The sequence below is a fragment of the Gorilla gorilla genome, chromosome 6 (genome assembly GCF_029281585.2).
Source record: "Gorilla gorilla gorilla isolate KB3781 chromosome 6, NHGRI_mGorGor1-v2.1_pri, whole genome shotgun sequence".
NCBI classification, from domain to species: domain Eukaryota; kingdom Metazoa; phylum Chordata; class Mammalia; order Primates; family Hominidae; genus Gorilla; species Gorilla gorilla.
Genome location: NC_073230.2, coordinates 27,225,714 through 27,241,144, shown reverse-complemented (window position 1 = coordinate 27,241,144; position 15,431 = coordinate 27,225,714). Strand labels below are relative to the sequence as shown.

The window sequence follows — 15,431 nt, the reverse complement described above, 5'->3', positions numbered from 1 at the left end:
GCAAACCTTGTTACTCTCTTACCAAGGATCACAGTTCTGTGCTTCCTGCTGTGCAGTATCTGAACACTATTATATTTTGTATGCAGTTGGAGAGGAAGTCCAGTCCAACTTTCTTTAAAATGGCCAGGAGTGGAAATACCCATACATTTCATGAAACATTAGAATTTACTATCAACTATCCGTTTGTTTGCATGTTTACAGGTTATTAATAATCAGAAACTATTTTGAACATACATGAGAAAACGTGCTAAATATAGTATTCAATATGACACTTTCTTTGATTAATTTCCACAAGCACTGAAGTTACTATTGGATACTGACTTCTGAGCTACATTATTACTAAAAGCCAAGAAAAGGCAGAAGATAAATTCAGGTTTTATTATCTCTGTTTCTTGACCATTAAATAAAAAATAAAAACTCCAGATGTGGGCTATTTTTCTGTTTTAGCAAAACTAACTACTCCATCAAATCCTGGGTAGATCCAATATTTTTTAACTACACTGACAAGAGTATTAAATATTAGGTGAACTTCTAGCTAAATGATTGAACTACTAAAAATTTTATGATTTTTCTTTTTCTAATTTTTTGTACTGCATTGGCAATTCAGCCCGGTGCCCATGAACACCATATAAATTTTGCTTATAATAGCTTAGATACATTAAATCAGATCTTAAAATTAATCATTTCACATTTTTAGCTTTTTCAATAACTCTATATTAATGTGGCAGCATGGATGATTTTGTCAACTTACTTTATTATATTAAGACAGGAGACATTAGTGTACTGTCTACCCATTCCTGGATTTTCCTTCATCCAGATACTAAAATTTCCATAATCTAATTTGGGTAAATGGGTGAATGAGAGAACCTCAGAATTCTTGAATATTTACTGGAAGTGCTTAGGTCCTTAAAGTTAGCCACTATAAAGATGTTTTCTTTTATTAAGGCATCTAATAAGAATTATTTTGAGGCTACTCACATTCACTTGTATCATGCATAAGCCAGCAGATGGCAAACTTGAGATTTTTTGTGCTATTGCTCTTGCCAAAGTTGTGGAAATATTGAATTATCTATCAATGGATCTCATGAATAGCTCTTTTGGTGTACTAGGCGTTAGAAAAATCAAATTCAGAAATTGTGGAGCTACTGGTATTTGGATAGTGGTGTGCTTCATATGATCTTTTCTTGATTTACAGTTTTTATCCTATAATTATTTGTCTAGCAAATAACTTGGAGGGATAATTATAATAAGAATCATAAATAATTTGTCAGTTTGAACTCTTTTTTCTTGATTTCTGTATTTAGGAGGAAATTTTAGGTGTATTTGGATTTATCTTAGGAGGATCATTACATGATTTTTAAAAGGCACAAAAAATATCCTTTGTGTCCCAATAAAGATAACGTAATTTTTTTTGAAAATTTTAACACTGATGCTCATGTTTTAAAACACAAAACAGCAGTTTCCTCTATAGAAAATAATTGTTTTTATTTCTAAAAATATTTGTTTTATTGTGAATTATTGTTAGTTACTTATGTGAAGATGAGTCGAATTTCTTCCATATACAATTTAATTTTCAAAAGTTTTGGATTTCTAACCAATAACCCAGAATCAATCAGGATTGGTTTTTATCAGGCATATGATAACCAATCTTATATTCCAAGCCATCACATTCAGAGATAAAATGTTAACCCAAATATATGTTTTGTTTGTTTCTTTTTCTCTGTGAAATTCAACTATTGTTAATACCATCCCTATGTTCTCTACAAAACTTTATTTCCCTTCCTATATGTCTCCATTAATCAATTCATTTTATTACAACTTGTTGTCTTCCTAACAGAGAAGCATTTTTTCCTAAAGAAGTGACTAAACACAAAGCAAAACTTCACCAACATATATGCTGTATTATTTATGCATATAAATTGGATCATTTAGATGACTTCTATAATATTTAAATTAAATAAACTTTACATCATTAAAGCCATACACTAATGAGGTACTTTAGCATGTCTTTGAGGATTTAAAAGTATAGAAATGAATCCACTAATTATCATTCAGTACCAGTGTTTATTTGTACTCCAAATATCACAATAACTGAAGCTCTTTAAGGCCTAACAAATTGTAACTCTTCTTCCTTACATTTGTTTTATTTTTAAGAGAAAAGGACTCAAATTTTTAAATTATAGAATATAAACATATGAAAAAAATTACAGTGTAGAATTGAGTTTAAACTCTAAAAGAAGCCCTTAATCAAATTTAAGAAAACTGAAACTGGCATTTATGTTACAGAACTTATGCTATAGGTCACTGAGCTTTTATGTTCTCATCATGGGAGCTTTAAGAAGCCTCTAATAGAGGCGCCTGCACTGCACTGATCTGCATGTGTATAGAAGTCAACACGCCCTAGTCTTGTGTTATTGTACCCTAACCTCATCTTCCTTTGTTCTATTTTCCTTCTGTCCATCTCGAACTGGAGAACCCAGTTTTTGAGAAAGATGACCCACACCCAAAACCGTCTCTTTATCCCACTTCCTAGATCTCCTTGATAGAATACCTTGAGATTTTTCATAAAACTAGAGTAATGAAAATGGGGTTTAAACACAGCGATCCCTAGACATCTAGAGTCTCATAGGCATCAAAAGACAAGGCAAAAATATCCCAGGCCAAGCTGGACTGGCCCCTGCCCTAAAGATTCTGATGAAAGTAAACTGTCAAAAATAATTGTGCATTAAGCCAGACGTGTTTTTTTTTTAAATAATGCCTGTTCTAATGCATACACATCTCTTGAATTTGGTTGAGAATATATAATCCCAGCTCAGCTGGGTCTAGCTATGCATCCCAGAACGTGTGGTCACGCTCCTAGGGGAAAGCAAGGGTCTGTGGCTGGAGAGGAACAAAATCACCGTGGAGGTGTGGCCCCCATCAACTGCTTCTTCGCCCTACGACACGGAAGGTGACAGGCTGTGATAGCCGGGAGTGGACATTCCTGGTAAGCAGGCTTGAATCTAGCTCTCCTAGACAGGGGAGTTCCTTGGTGAGGGGGCTTGAGAGTCCTAGTGACATTAGGAGTCTGGCTTTTTCCACCCCCCTGGGGTTTCCGTCTTTCTTTGCTCACTGCTCCCCCTACCCCGCGTACAAGCTAAAGAAAGTTTTTCTCAGAATGAGCCCGCGTTGACGTAGGCATCGCCTCCCCTCTCCGCTGGATAGAAGCCCAGAAAGGAGCCACGGGGAGAAGCGGAGGTAGGGGTCGCCTGGATTTCTGTTGCTGCGGTCCGGGGGCGGGGCGGATCAAAGGCCAGCCAAGAGTATTGGTCCCGGATCTACAAATACATTAGGCTTTTTCCTCCTCCGTCAACCTCCTAAACCCCAATGAGGTCATAGCAATGAAAGAGAATCAGCTCGAGAGAAAGGGGGAGGAAGAGGACGACGACGAGGGAGAAGAAACCCAGACGGAAAGAGGCCATCAGACAAGGTCGCTTTTTCTGGCGACATAGCAACTGCAAGGAGCGTGGTGCTGAATATCATCCGCCCGCTCTGCCTGGGGACCCAGAGACTTGCAGAAGCACTTCGCATTGCCACGAAAACAAAGGAAAGGTGACGAACGGGAGAGGGAGAGAGAAACTCGGAGCGGTTCCCTTTGGATCTCCGGGAAGCAAAGCTCCTCTCCTCGGCAATAAAACAGAAGGGACCGTGTGAAAGGGTCTAGTAGGCTGAGGAGGGCGCGGGTTTCCCTGCGGAGATTTGGGACGCGGCAGAACTCTGGACAGCTCCTGGGGAGCAAGGCTCGGAGCTCCCTGGGCTCCTCCAGGTTTCCGGCTGCTTAAAAGCCCCGGTACCGGTGTGCAATCTTCGCACCACCAAACCCAGGAAGATCATTCTACGATCCCTATCTCAACGTGCCAGGGGGTGGAGCAGCTCCTTTGCCTCTGGCCCAGCCAGGGAAGGTCTTCGTTTCTGGAAATCCAGCCCTAGTGGATAATGCCTCGCTCTTGAAGAAAGAAAAGTTTTGGGATCTGGTAGGGGGTGGAAGGGGTAAGGAGGATAGTGGAAGAAAAAAAGGTAGATGGTTGATTTCCCTCTCTGATCTGGAAGGAAGATGACCGAGGAAGGATGTGCACCAGCGGTCAGATTATTGGGAGCCTCTTGGTGCTCTCCGTGCTGGAGATAGGGCTGGGGGTGTCCAGCGTGGCCGTGGGGGCGGTCAGCTTCAGCCTGGCCCTCCGAGAGCACAAGCCGCAGCTCGGAGACTCGTCCCCGGTATGGAGCGGGGTGTGTGTACGTTGAGCCATTTCACTCTCTCTTTACCTCTTTACGGTGATGGTCAGGGTGCGCGCATTAGTCACTCCCTCCCTGGGAAACAAAATCATAAATCTCTGGCTTGCATGTAGGTTCATGCTGACAAGCTATGCTTCTTTATATTGTCCTTTATTCGTTTTCTGTTTTGTTTTGTTTTGTTTTGTTTCTTACTTGGGCTTAAGACCAAATTAAATGGCTTTGTTTAAAGGTGGGGGTGGGGGGTTAGTTTCCACTGGCTGATTCTACAAAAGGCTGCTTTGCCCAGTGGGGCAGTTTGGGAGGCGAGGGGAGGGGGGTGTCACACCTGTCAAGGGCAGGCTCACTTAATCTTTTGTTCCTTCTACAAGGAAAATCAAAATAAGAGTGTTCCATCATTTTTTTGTATCAGGGAACAAGCAGGGATAGTTATGCATTTATCCCTGGGCAATAATGCCCAAGGTACACCAGAGGCAACACCAATAACAAAAAGAGAATTGTGGTGTGAGTGTGAAAGGAAGTTTGTGGGTGCATTTCATTCCAGAAAACATTGCTCTTAATTTTCCTTTGCTACATTTCTGATATTTCACCTCTGAAAACGCTTTTGTAAGTTCTAGACAGTAAGTTAGAAAAACATCAGATGGTAAGACGTGTAATAACATTCTAAATGGAGAATAATTCTGCTTACAGAGTACCTAACTGCTCAGAGAAACTGTCATAGTTATCCCTAGGTCAGATGTCGGACTCAACACTTCTTTTTTACTAGGATGAATCTCCAAGAAAGCCTTAGAGACCCATTTCTTCCACCAAGATTCAATAAAATAACTCAGCACCATTCCTGATGTGAATCTAATTGTGAAAACCAGTTTTTTCCTTCCTTCAAGCTATATATGTGTCATATACTTCTGGATGTCTAGCTTGATCCTACTTTTCAAGATAATTCAATAGAAAGTATTCTGTCACTGATAATCTGTAGCCTGTTTAACCATCATGGCTTAATCACTTGAGCTTTAAGTCACTAAAAGAAAATGATTATTATGGAGTTCAAGAAAAATTATTCAAAAGTAATTCATTTTTGAAAGATGCTGTAACTTTTTTTGAAACTGGCAAAATTTTGCTTTGGATAATTAGTTTTTATATATTTTTTCAGGTGAGATAAATGTTTTTAAATTGCAGAACTACAAAAAAGAAAAATAGTGTTCAATCCTAACATTGAATTCATCCAAGAATCCTTACTTTGAATTCAATAATAAGTTACTATCAGCCTCCAAATAATTATCTTGTTCTTTGTCATGTAATTTTTGTCAATGTATATATTAAATTTGAGTTTGAAAGGACAAAGATATCTTAAATCTGATAATTGTTCATTTTATATGTGGCAGTAATTATTTGGAGAGTTGTAGTTATTGTTCTTGTTTTTGTTGTTATCATATAAACAGAAATAACGCTTTAAAACTTCATTGAACAACTGTCAAAATGAAGTGTAATGTCAACACTTAGGGAAAGAGGGAGAAAAGGTGATCTTATGATATCTTAATGGGGAGAAGCCTTAAATACTCTACAGCTCAATCCCCCCCCTTGAAATTCAACAAATTGAGTCAATTAAATTAGGTTTTCCCTAGATAATATCAAAGTATCCAGTTTATCTTTGAGAATTAAACAATGGTTATGTTAGCTTAGTATCATGTAAGAAAAAAAGATTAAATATTTTTTCTTTTTCTCAGACTATTTACTCTTATCTAGATGTGTATGTATAGAAAATGAAAATTTTGAATCACCTCATGGAAAAGCAAATAAGTCAGACATATCTACATAGTCACTATAAGAAAGAATTATTTCCTTTTTTAACTGGTTGTTTAGAGTGAGCAAAATTCATTTGGGTTTCTAGAACAATAGTTTTGAATTCTGTTGTCTGATTCAGTAAAATCAAACAATACATCTGACTGAATGAATGGGTTTGACACCAGAATGCCCAAACAGTTGCTCACTTTTATAAACCCATTTAAAAAGTGAAATTTGTGAAGAAACAAATACCCAGTTGCGATCATTGTGTTTATTGAGTGACAGACTGGCTAAGTAGTTTCTAAATTATTTTTTGGAAGTCATTTATGGTACAGTCTCAACTACCTCAGTTTCTTCAATGATGAATTTATGTAGCCAATATTTGTACAGGGCTTAGCATGTGAAAGGCATTTTACCATTTACGACCAATACTATAAAGATGAATCAGAGCACTGTCTTAAAAAAACTACTCCATAGTGGAGGAAACAAAATGGTACATTACTAACTTTGCCAGCAATGAGAAATTAGAATGTGACTTCAGAGAGATACAGAGGCAAAAAAGGGGGAGAAAGATTGGGATGGTCAATGAAATATCCATGAAAGAAGTATTATTTTATTCTTGATCTTGGGAGTTTATCAAGACTTAGAATCAATGTACTGCAGTGTTAACTAATGCTTCACAGTGTAAGATCTGAAGCCATACTACTTGGTTGCAAATCCCAGATCTACCACTTACTTAGCTGGGTGACTAGCCCAAGTTTCCTTATCTATAAAATGGGGTCATTAAAAGGAACAAATTAAATAGAGTTGGCCCTCCCTATTCATAGGGGAGTGGTTCCAGGGAGCTTCTGGTTACCAAAATCTGAGGATGCTGATGTCCCTTATGTAAAATAGTGCAGTATTTGCAATAACCTAGGCACATCTTCCAATATACCTTACATCATCTCTAGATTACTTATAATACCTAAAACAATGTAAATGCTATGTAAATAGTTGTTATACTATATTTCCTTTGTATTATTATTGTTGTTGTATTTTTTTCCCCAAATATTTTCAATCAGAAGTTGGTTTGTATTCATGGATGCAGGACTTGGGAATATAAAGGGCTGATTGTAATGTTCTTAGTAAATTGAATGGACTGTAGTAAGCACTGAGTAAATATGAGCAGCTAATACTGAGTGCACAGGCTGGCAGTGGAGGGCATGAGAAGAGAGAGTCTTTCAGTCAGCATAGATGAAGGCAAAAAACTGGGACAGGTTGGGTTGTGGTCCAGGAAGAGTAGGCTGTTCTATTTTTCTGGGGCTTAGGTGTGTAAGAGGAATATAAGGATAGAAAAAATGATTGGGGCAAGACCATAGGAGACTGTGTGCCAGTTTGAGGTGACAGAATTACTTTCTCATATTTTGAAGAATAATAATAATAATACCCATTCTTACTTCCCCTTCCCAAAGTGATACTAAGGAAATGCAGAAGAAAGCTAGATAGAAAATTATTCATCTCTTTGCTAAATTACGAATTAAAAATCTGGATTATTTATAAATGCCAAATAAGATTTTACAATAATTAACCTGTCACAATACATGTAGTCTACAATCAAACTATATTTTGATTAGTGCTGTAAAACTCCTTTCAACACATTAATATCATTACTATGAGATTGCTGAATTAAATTTAAAAGTCAGTGGAAGTAAAAGCTGCACTATAAAAGGATTATTTTTATATAGAGAGACCCTAAAATCATAAGCTTTTTATCTAGGACAAGTGCATTAAGGTTTTAAGCAACTGCTGCATTTTGATTTTTTGGCCCTGAATATGGAAATACAAAAACCCGAAAGATGGCTTAAAAATAAAGATAAGGGCTTAAAATGTATGAGAAGGATGCTTACACAGATTATTTCCAGGCACTATTTCATCTGATTAATCAGGCAGGGATGCTTCCTGTGATAAATTTTTAAATATGGGCAATTAGAAGGAAAAATCAGTTAACTATAATTTCATAGAGAAAGAAAGCTATAGGTGTCACTATAGCATTTTTGTTTCTTCTTGATTCTTTGTTATAGCTGATATGGTCATCTACAATGAAAGCACAAAATCAGAGGCATAACTGTTAGATAACAATTAATAAACTATTGAGTAAAATGCCTTGGAAAAGATATAGTCATGTGAATTATAACTGATGTATCAGATTTATAGACAGGAAGTAAAATGGACAGAGCTCTGTTTCCAAGTTGCTGTGTGAAAGTCACTCTTCTCAGCCTCCAGTGCATCATCTATAATGGGAATGGACTAGGTTTAGTAGCACACAGATTTATAAATCCCTGAGAATTTTATTGCTGTAGGTTGAGATTTGGAAATCTAAAGATTCAAATGATGGTATCCAGAACAAAATATGATGCTAAGTTGTATTTTATATATATTATGCTAAAATTCCATCCATCTATTAACATATCTGATAATATCCTGTAAAACTTAATTTATTAAACAAACTTTTCTAAGCCTAGTTCTCCCACATGTAAACCATGAGGTAGTATTTTTAAATATTTAAAAGTTTTCTTATCTAAATCATTTAATGTTTACAGGTTTTATTGTTTATTTTTCTGGAGCATATTTCATTTATCTATTATATCTTTATCTGCTTAATAAATCTGATATTTTGCTTCAGCGAAATTTACAGCATAGCCAACACACATACCTTTTATGTAGACTCTTGGTTTACCATGGCAACAACTCAGCCAGTTGTAGGATTTTGTTGAAATTCACCTCTGTGCATTCTGATCTATATTATAGCAATCCAAATGAGATGCTGTATATAAATTATAGCTGCTCCAAAGTATTATTTTTAATATTTAAGCTTTTTAAATATATTTAATAAAAAAGAAATAAAATAAAGTGAAAGAAACCTCTCAGTTACTGCAAATGTACACAATTTGAAACTAGTGTGTCTCTAACCAGGTAATACATCATTTTTTCTCCCACATCAAGTACTTAACATAAGGGATTCATATGCTTTAGCATAAGATGAAAATGCTGCTCCTATCCCCCCCAAAAAATTACAAACGTATTTTTATGCCCCATTTTAAAATTAACTGAAATTATACAAGTAATTTATAAATACATTCAAAATGTTGTTCAAAGTTATAACTAAAGTCCTTTTCCCTACTCCCTCATCAAAATCAGGCACCATTATATTATTATAGTTTCACAGACATTTCTCCATGTAGAAAAAATAGTTTTGTTCTGGGCATATAAACCAATTTTCATCAAATTTTTGCATATAATAAAGTCCACTAACAGAGTCTGTAGAGCCCAGGTAAAGAATCTCTCTCTTATATGATTCATACTCTCATTTGCAAATGCTACTGATTATCCACTGGGCATAAGCAGTTGGATGATTGACAATCAGATAAGTTAGGCAAGCCAAACTACTGGGAAATATAGTTATTATTCAGGGGGCCATACCATGCGTCAAAAGAGATGTAAATATGTGTTTATTTCTGGTGTAAATTGATAGTGGTATAATAGAAAATTTGGTGAGTTTTGTCACATTTTTATTTATTTCATGAATTTCTTAGTCTAGATTCTGTTCACATGTAAATCGCACATACTGGAATTTCTATCCAAAGTCCATGACAAAATCTGCTTTGAGATTTTTGTTCTTATTCAAGGGTATAACTGGTCTTGAAGTCTTTGTCCTAGAAACATTAAGAGATAACTAATAATATTTGCATCAGTCACCTACTAATTGACAGTTTGCTTGATAGAAACATCTGAATAAATTCAAACCTTTTAATTTGGACATTTTTGCCTAAAATATATCTTAGTTGGGTCTCTGTATTGCCTTAATCATGAGCCAGATTATCCAATGTGTACTTTGAATAGAACCAAACTATCTAACATTTTTGTATATTCATTTGGTTTTCATGCAACAATTAATCATATTGGTAGATTAATCCACCCTGAAATGTCTCTCCTTGGCTTCAATAAAAGCTATAATAGATTTTGATGTGTGTGTGTGTGTACGCACTTGCATACACACACATGCAAACCAAAGGTGACCAAAGGTGAGAGAAACTGCAACAGTTTTTGGGTCTGAACCATCATTTTACTTGTGAAGTGAACCAAATTTCATTTCACTACTGCATTAAAAAAGTTATATATATGTGTGTATATGATCCTATATTTATCATATATAATATATATGATCCTATATATTTTATATATATATATACATACACACATGAGATCCTATTCACGCAAATGGAACTTCTTTACCTAAATAACTAGGTCCAGCATTGGTCTAAATATTTAAATTTGTCTTAGTAATCTAGAGAAATTTTCTTGCGGCCACTCTACAGATAGATGTTTCAACATGCGAAATGGACAATGCCTTGATAATTAGACTCTCATTGAGCATATTTCTAGAAAAGAGAAAGAGAGAAGAAACTGTGTGACTACTTTCCCCTGTAATGTACAAAGCCATGCAGTCCTTATAACTGCAGATCTAATCTATATATACTTCATTAAAATTAAATGACAATCAGATTAGATTGATACATCTCGCTCAATATAACGGTGTCAGTGGAAAAGTTTTATTTCTTCACCAAATCACAGTCTCATTATTCCTAAAAGGAGGAAAATATTAGTACCTATTTCATGGAGTTCTTGTGAATCTCAGAAAACAATGTTTCTAAAGCTGCTAGTTCTGGGCCTGGCATAGAGTAAGAGATCAGTGAGCATCAGCTGCTGCTTTCTGTCTGCTGGCCTGTGCTGCTCTTTGCCTGCCTGCGACCTAGAGTCCACTAGTGATGCTCTGGCTCTCAATATTTCTCCCACACCTTTCATCAACCCTAGTTTGACCCATTCTTTTTGTTTTCGTTGTTCCTGAATAGTACGTATCCAGTTAGGTTTTGATTTAATTAGGATATTTACATTAGCAACTATGAAAATGTACCAAAATATCTATATTAGAAAAGTTTTGTAAATATTTAGTCTAAAACTGAATGAGGAAACATAAAACACCTCTTCTTTTGTTTTTCTTTTGGAGTGAGAGAGGGTGGTAGAAACTATCATAAAGCTATTTGGTAATCAGATTAACAAGATAATTATATAAATTAGGCAAATCGAATAGTGTGAATATGGTGACCATTATTTATGCCATAAAACAAAGTATTCAAAAAACATTTAGAACGATGTAAATACTTGTTGAAAAGTGAAAGTACAAATTAACACATCTAATAAAGATACTTAATATCTTAGAAACTTGAACTGCCTGAATAGTAGCTTCACAAGCCACGTTTATTACATGATGTATTATTCACAGATACCTCAATTAAATACCTAGATTTCAATAATGACTATTATAACCCTAACTGGTGCCCATGATTTATTAGTACCAATAGTAAAACTCCCAAGAAGCAACTCTAAGTTCTGTTAGTTCGTAATCTATTGTTAAATATTGAATAAAATCATGTGGTCAGGGCAAAAAGAAAATATTAATGGTTAAATAAATAGATCAACTTGGGAGATAGAGTGCCCTGATCTATTTACCCTATAGAAATAATTCTAGACATGATTTATTAATAGTTAACTAATGTCCAGATGCTTCCATATGTATTATTATTTCTAATTTTAACAACTTTATGAAAAATGTGGTATTTTATAAAGTTTAAGTAGAAAAAGGAACTTACCTAGGGTCCACTGTTATTTAATCAGCTTAGTCAGTACTTTAAGTCAGAGCAATATTGTTTCAAAGTCTGTACTTTTTCTATTGTGTTGTGTGGAACTTTGGAAATTTTCATGAAAAAGTCTTTCGCTGAGGCCTGACGTCATTATTTGCTCCCCACCCTTGAATACGTGGACCAGGCAGGATGTCTTAAAGGCTAAGTCCCAATCATTCTTTTTATCTATTTTCCAGAAGAGACTAGCACAGTCAATCAATCAACAAGCACAACCCCCATGTTACCAGAATTTTGCATCTAAGATATTGGACCTAAATCGTTCCTGCCATTAAAGCTTAAGCCTTAGTGTTGAATTATGAATCTCAAACTATCCTTAAATAGTATGACGGCTGGTCAGTATAGCACATGACAACAAATTTAAACAGAGTTCATAATAAAAGGTATAAGCAAGAGATCACTTTCTCTTCATCTAAGCCTTGGAGACAGAATAGGTTTCCAGTGGGCAGAGGAGGAAAAGTGTGCAAAGCAAAACTATTAACATTTGTAAAGTCATGGAGAAGAGGTAAAGGCAATGAAATGGAGTCTTTGTGGGGCACTGAGGATATCAGCCTTGTTAGGGCGAGACATGTTCATGTAAAAACTGCAAAATGAAGATCTGCCTCAACTAAAAAAGACGGTACCAGTCTTGAAAAGGTCCTGAAAGAATGCCAAGACTGGTCTGCTCTTGATACCCTACTAGGCTTGGAGAGCTCTACAGGGCAGAACTTGACAATCCTGAGTTCAAGGCAGTTAAGCCCAGGCAATGCTGCTCAATTTCAAGGCAGAATGCCAGCTGGGTTCTGAGATGTACATCCTGGATCAAAAGAAAGACTTGAGGAAATTCTTGAAATTGAGGAAAATGTAAATTTACCATCACAAATCTAACCACATTTTCAAGTGTCACTCCTGTTGATGGTAGATTTTTAAACTTGTAAGTTTCTTATCTTCAGTGAATCTCACAGCTGGCTGGCATATAAAAATAGAAATTTGTGCATTTAATTGGAGATATTGGCATAATACAAAGAAGTGAGAATAGGTTTGGAAGCTATTAAGATCTGGGTTCGTATTCTACCTCTAGCACTTTGTAATTGTTTAGGCTTCAGTGAGTTACATTATCTCACTGAACAATCAGTTAATTCATCTGCAAAATAGAAATACTACCACTTATCTCATGGAGTTGTTCTAAAAATTAAATGTGATATTTATATTATTCAATATACATATTAGTGAAAAACCAAGTCTGACCCACAACAATGGGATGCATATTTTTGTCATTTTTTCTGGAAAATCTATAATCTGTGTGTGGTTTCTATTTGTCGTTTATAGACATATTTATTTTTATACATTTATGAAGAGGATCTTGCTGTAAGACCATTGATGAAATTGACCTTGGACTCTAGGCTTGCTAACATTTAGGTCACATACCCTCTCTTAGAAACTGTTTACTCTACATAACTGATTTTGTTCCTTAGTAATAGTTGTGATTTGGTGTGCGTGTTCCAGAGTCCCAGGAATAATTGTTTTAGATCAATGTTGGAATACCAAGGTATAATTTTTGTTTGTTCTACCAAACAGAGACATATGTTTGATTTTCTTGTTATATTTGGCAGGGTTTTTGGAATTCTTAGTTGCCTTCTTTTTAAATTTGTACCCTGCCAATTATTTTTCCATATGGATTATTCTGAGGAATTAAAATAATATCAATGATGTTGATAACAGCAATAGCAGCTTATGTTTATAATAAACCACATTGCCCAAGAAATCCAACTGCTTTCATTACACCATTTATCCCAGCAGATAAATTTATTCACTTAAGGGATGAGAGACTAAAGGATTTAGGCTTTAGTGATTTAAGATCAGAAAGTGAAACCAGTAACAGAAGTAGGATAAAAATCAAAATCACCTAAAGAGAGAAATATGTGTAGGAGTCTGTGTGTGCACACCCAGGCACAGAGAAGGTAAAAAGATAATCAATTCCTAAGAAAAAGTTGGTAATTGTCATAGATATACAATTTAAGCTGCATTTAGGCTGCTATTACCCTGACGTGGGGGCAAGTTCCTAATGCCATGACCTTCTGTGCAGCTATGTTTGTTTCCATAACTGGCTAGCTTTCGGAAACCGCTATGCATGTTGGATGAACATTCATCTGTTGTGTTGGCAATTCTTGGGAAGAACATAACTTCCACTCTTTAATCCCCTAGGGTCACTGGCTATTTTCAAATACGTAAGAGCAGGTCACAAATCAGACTCAAAGCTGGCACAACTCAAGGGAGTATTTTTTTTTCTTTCTCCTTCACTAAATTCATCATCTACATTTTAAACCCTATTATAGTTTCCACATGTTTCAAGTTGTGAGCCTTATATCTGAATGTTGTCCTAAGCTATATCCAAGTACATTTTAGTCATATTTGATGTGAAAGAATCTTAAACATAAAATATAAACAAAATGATGTAAATTGGAATAACCTACATTAATATAAAACTACTTTAAGTTACATAAATACACTAATTAAATTGTTATTATGAACTATATAATACAGAGAGTCTGCACAAGTATATAAAAAGTTTAAGTTACTGCAGTAACTAGAATATTATTGATAACATTATCCATACATTGGTGCTTATTTACTTCCCTCTAGAAGTAATCACTATTATAATGGTTTACATGAATTTAATTTTAAAATTTATTTATTTGTTATATTTGACTAAGATAACACAAATTTGAACTCCAAAGAGAAACTCTTCCGGTTTTTTTACTACTATCTATGAGATGGGTTTTCTTTTGTTTTAAGAGCCTATGTGAATAATGACTATAACTACGATTTATTTAGAAAAATGACATTTAAATATACTGCAAATTCAAAGTTCCCCTTATATAAAATTCACAAGTTTGGTTATGATTTTTCTGTCACTTTTGAAGCAGAAACAGCTCTAACACCTAAAAGCCTTATTTACTTAGCATGCTCAAAATATTCAAGAGATAATTTTTTAAAAAAGAAAAAACTATCACAAAACAGAATTGGAACAGAACACAATGCATAATGCATTAAAAACAAGAAAGATTCATTACATGAACACTGAGGGGGAGATGTGAAGAAATTGCGTTCTGAGAATTAAGGCTGATCTGTTCTATGCACTGAAAGATTTGGGTCCTGGGCCAGTTTGAAATTTCTGAGATTTTTTTGGACTTGGATTTATTTAGAAGTGTGTGCATGCCTGTTAGCTACATGCTATGTCTGGTGATTTCTTCCGAAATTTATTCTTAAGTTCATCTTTCTTTCAGTTACTTTAGTCTCTGAAAAGGTTTCTGTCGCTACCTGATGTGCATCCTCATTTAACACCATGAAACTATTCTTTCCATCTCTCTCTTGAGTGCTTCTGGTTTAATTTCTGTTTGCTATAGTTGCATCTTATCTCACCTGGTCTGCTAAGCCACCAAGATGGCTGCCGTTAATGGAGGAACACCTTATCACATAAACGCGCCTGTTGTACATTTTATCATCTTGGGATTTTATTTTTCTATGAAGTTGATTACATGTGTGAGAGGTTATGTCTCTTTTGATAAAAGATGTACATTAGCCTTTTCCAGTTAAACTGATGGTGAAATTTTCTGTAGTGGAAGAAACACGGTGTATGGAACTATATTCTTTACATTATTTCAG

The 15,431-nt window shown here is 35.3% G+C and overlaps 1 protein-coding gene across 4 annotated transcripts in view; it reads left to right on the top strand.

Annotated features, from left to right (window-relative positions):
- Window positions 1-2,974: 2,974 nt before the first annotated feature.
- The window catches only part of TMEM196 (transmembrane protein 196), a 54,486-nt gene continuing 42,029 nt past the window's right edge, over window positions 2,975-15,431 (top strand). For 2 of the 4 annotated variants that reach the window (XM_004045146.4, XM_031012656.2), the window contains exon 1: window positions 2,975-4,254. In XM_004045146.4, the coding sequence (XP_004045194.1) occupies window positions 4,108-4,254 (147 nt within the window). In that variant the 5' untranslated portion in view covers window positions 2,975-4,107. Of the gene's footprint in view, window positions 4,273-15,431 lie in introns of all 4 variants that reach the window. The other 2 variants (XM_019030590.3, XM_019030592.3) reach the window with 1 other exon arrangement.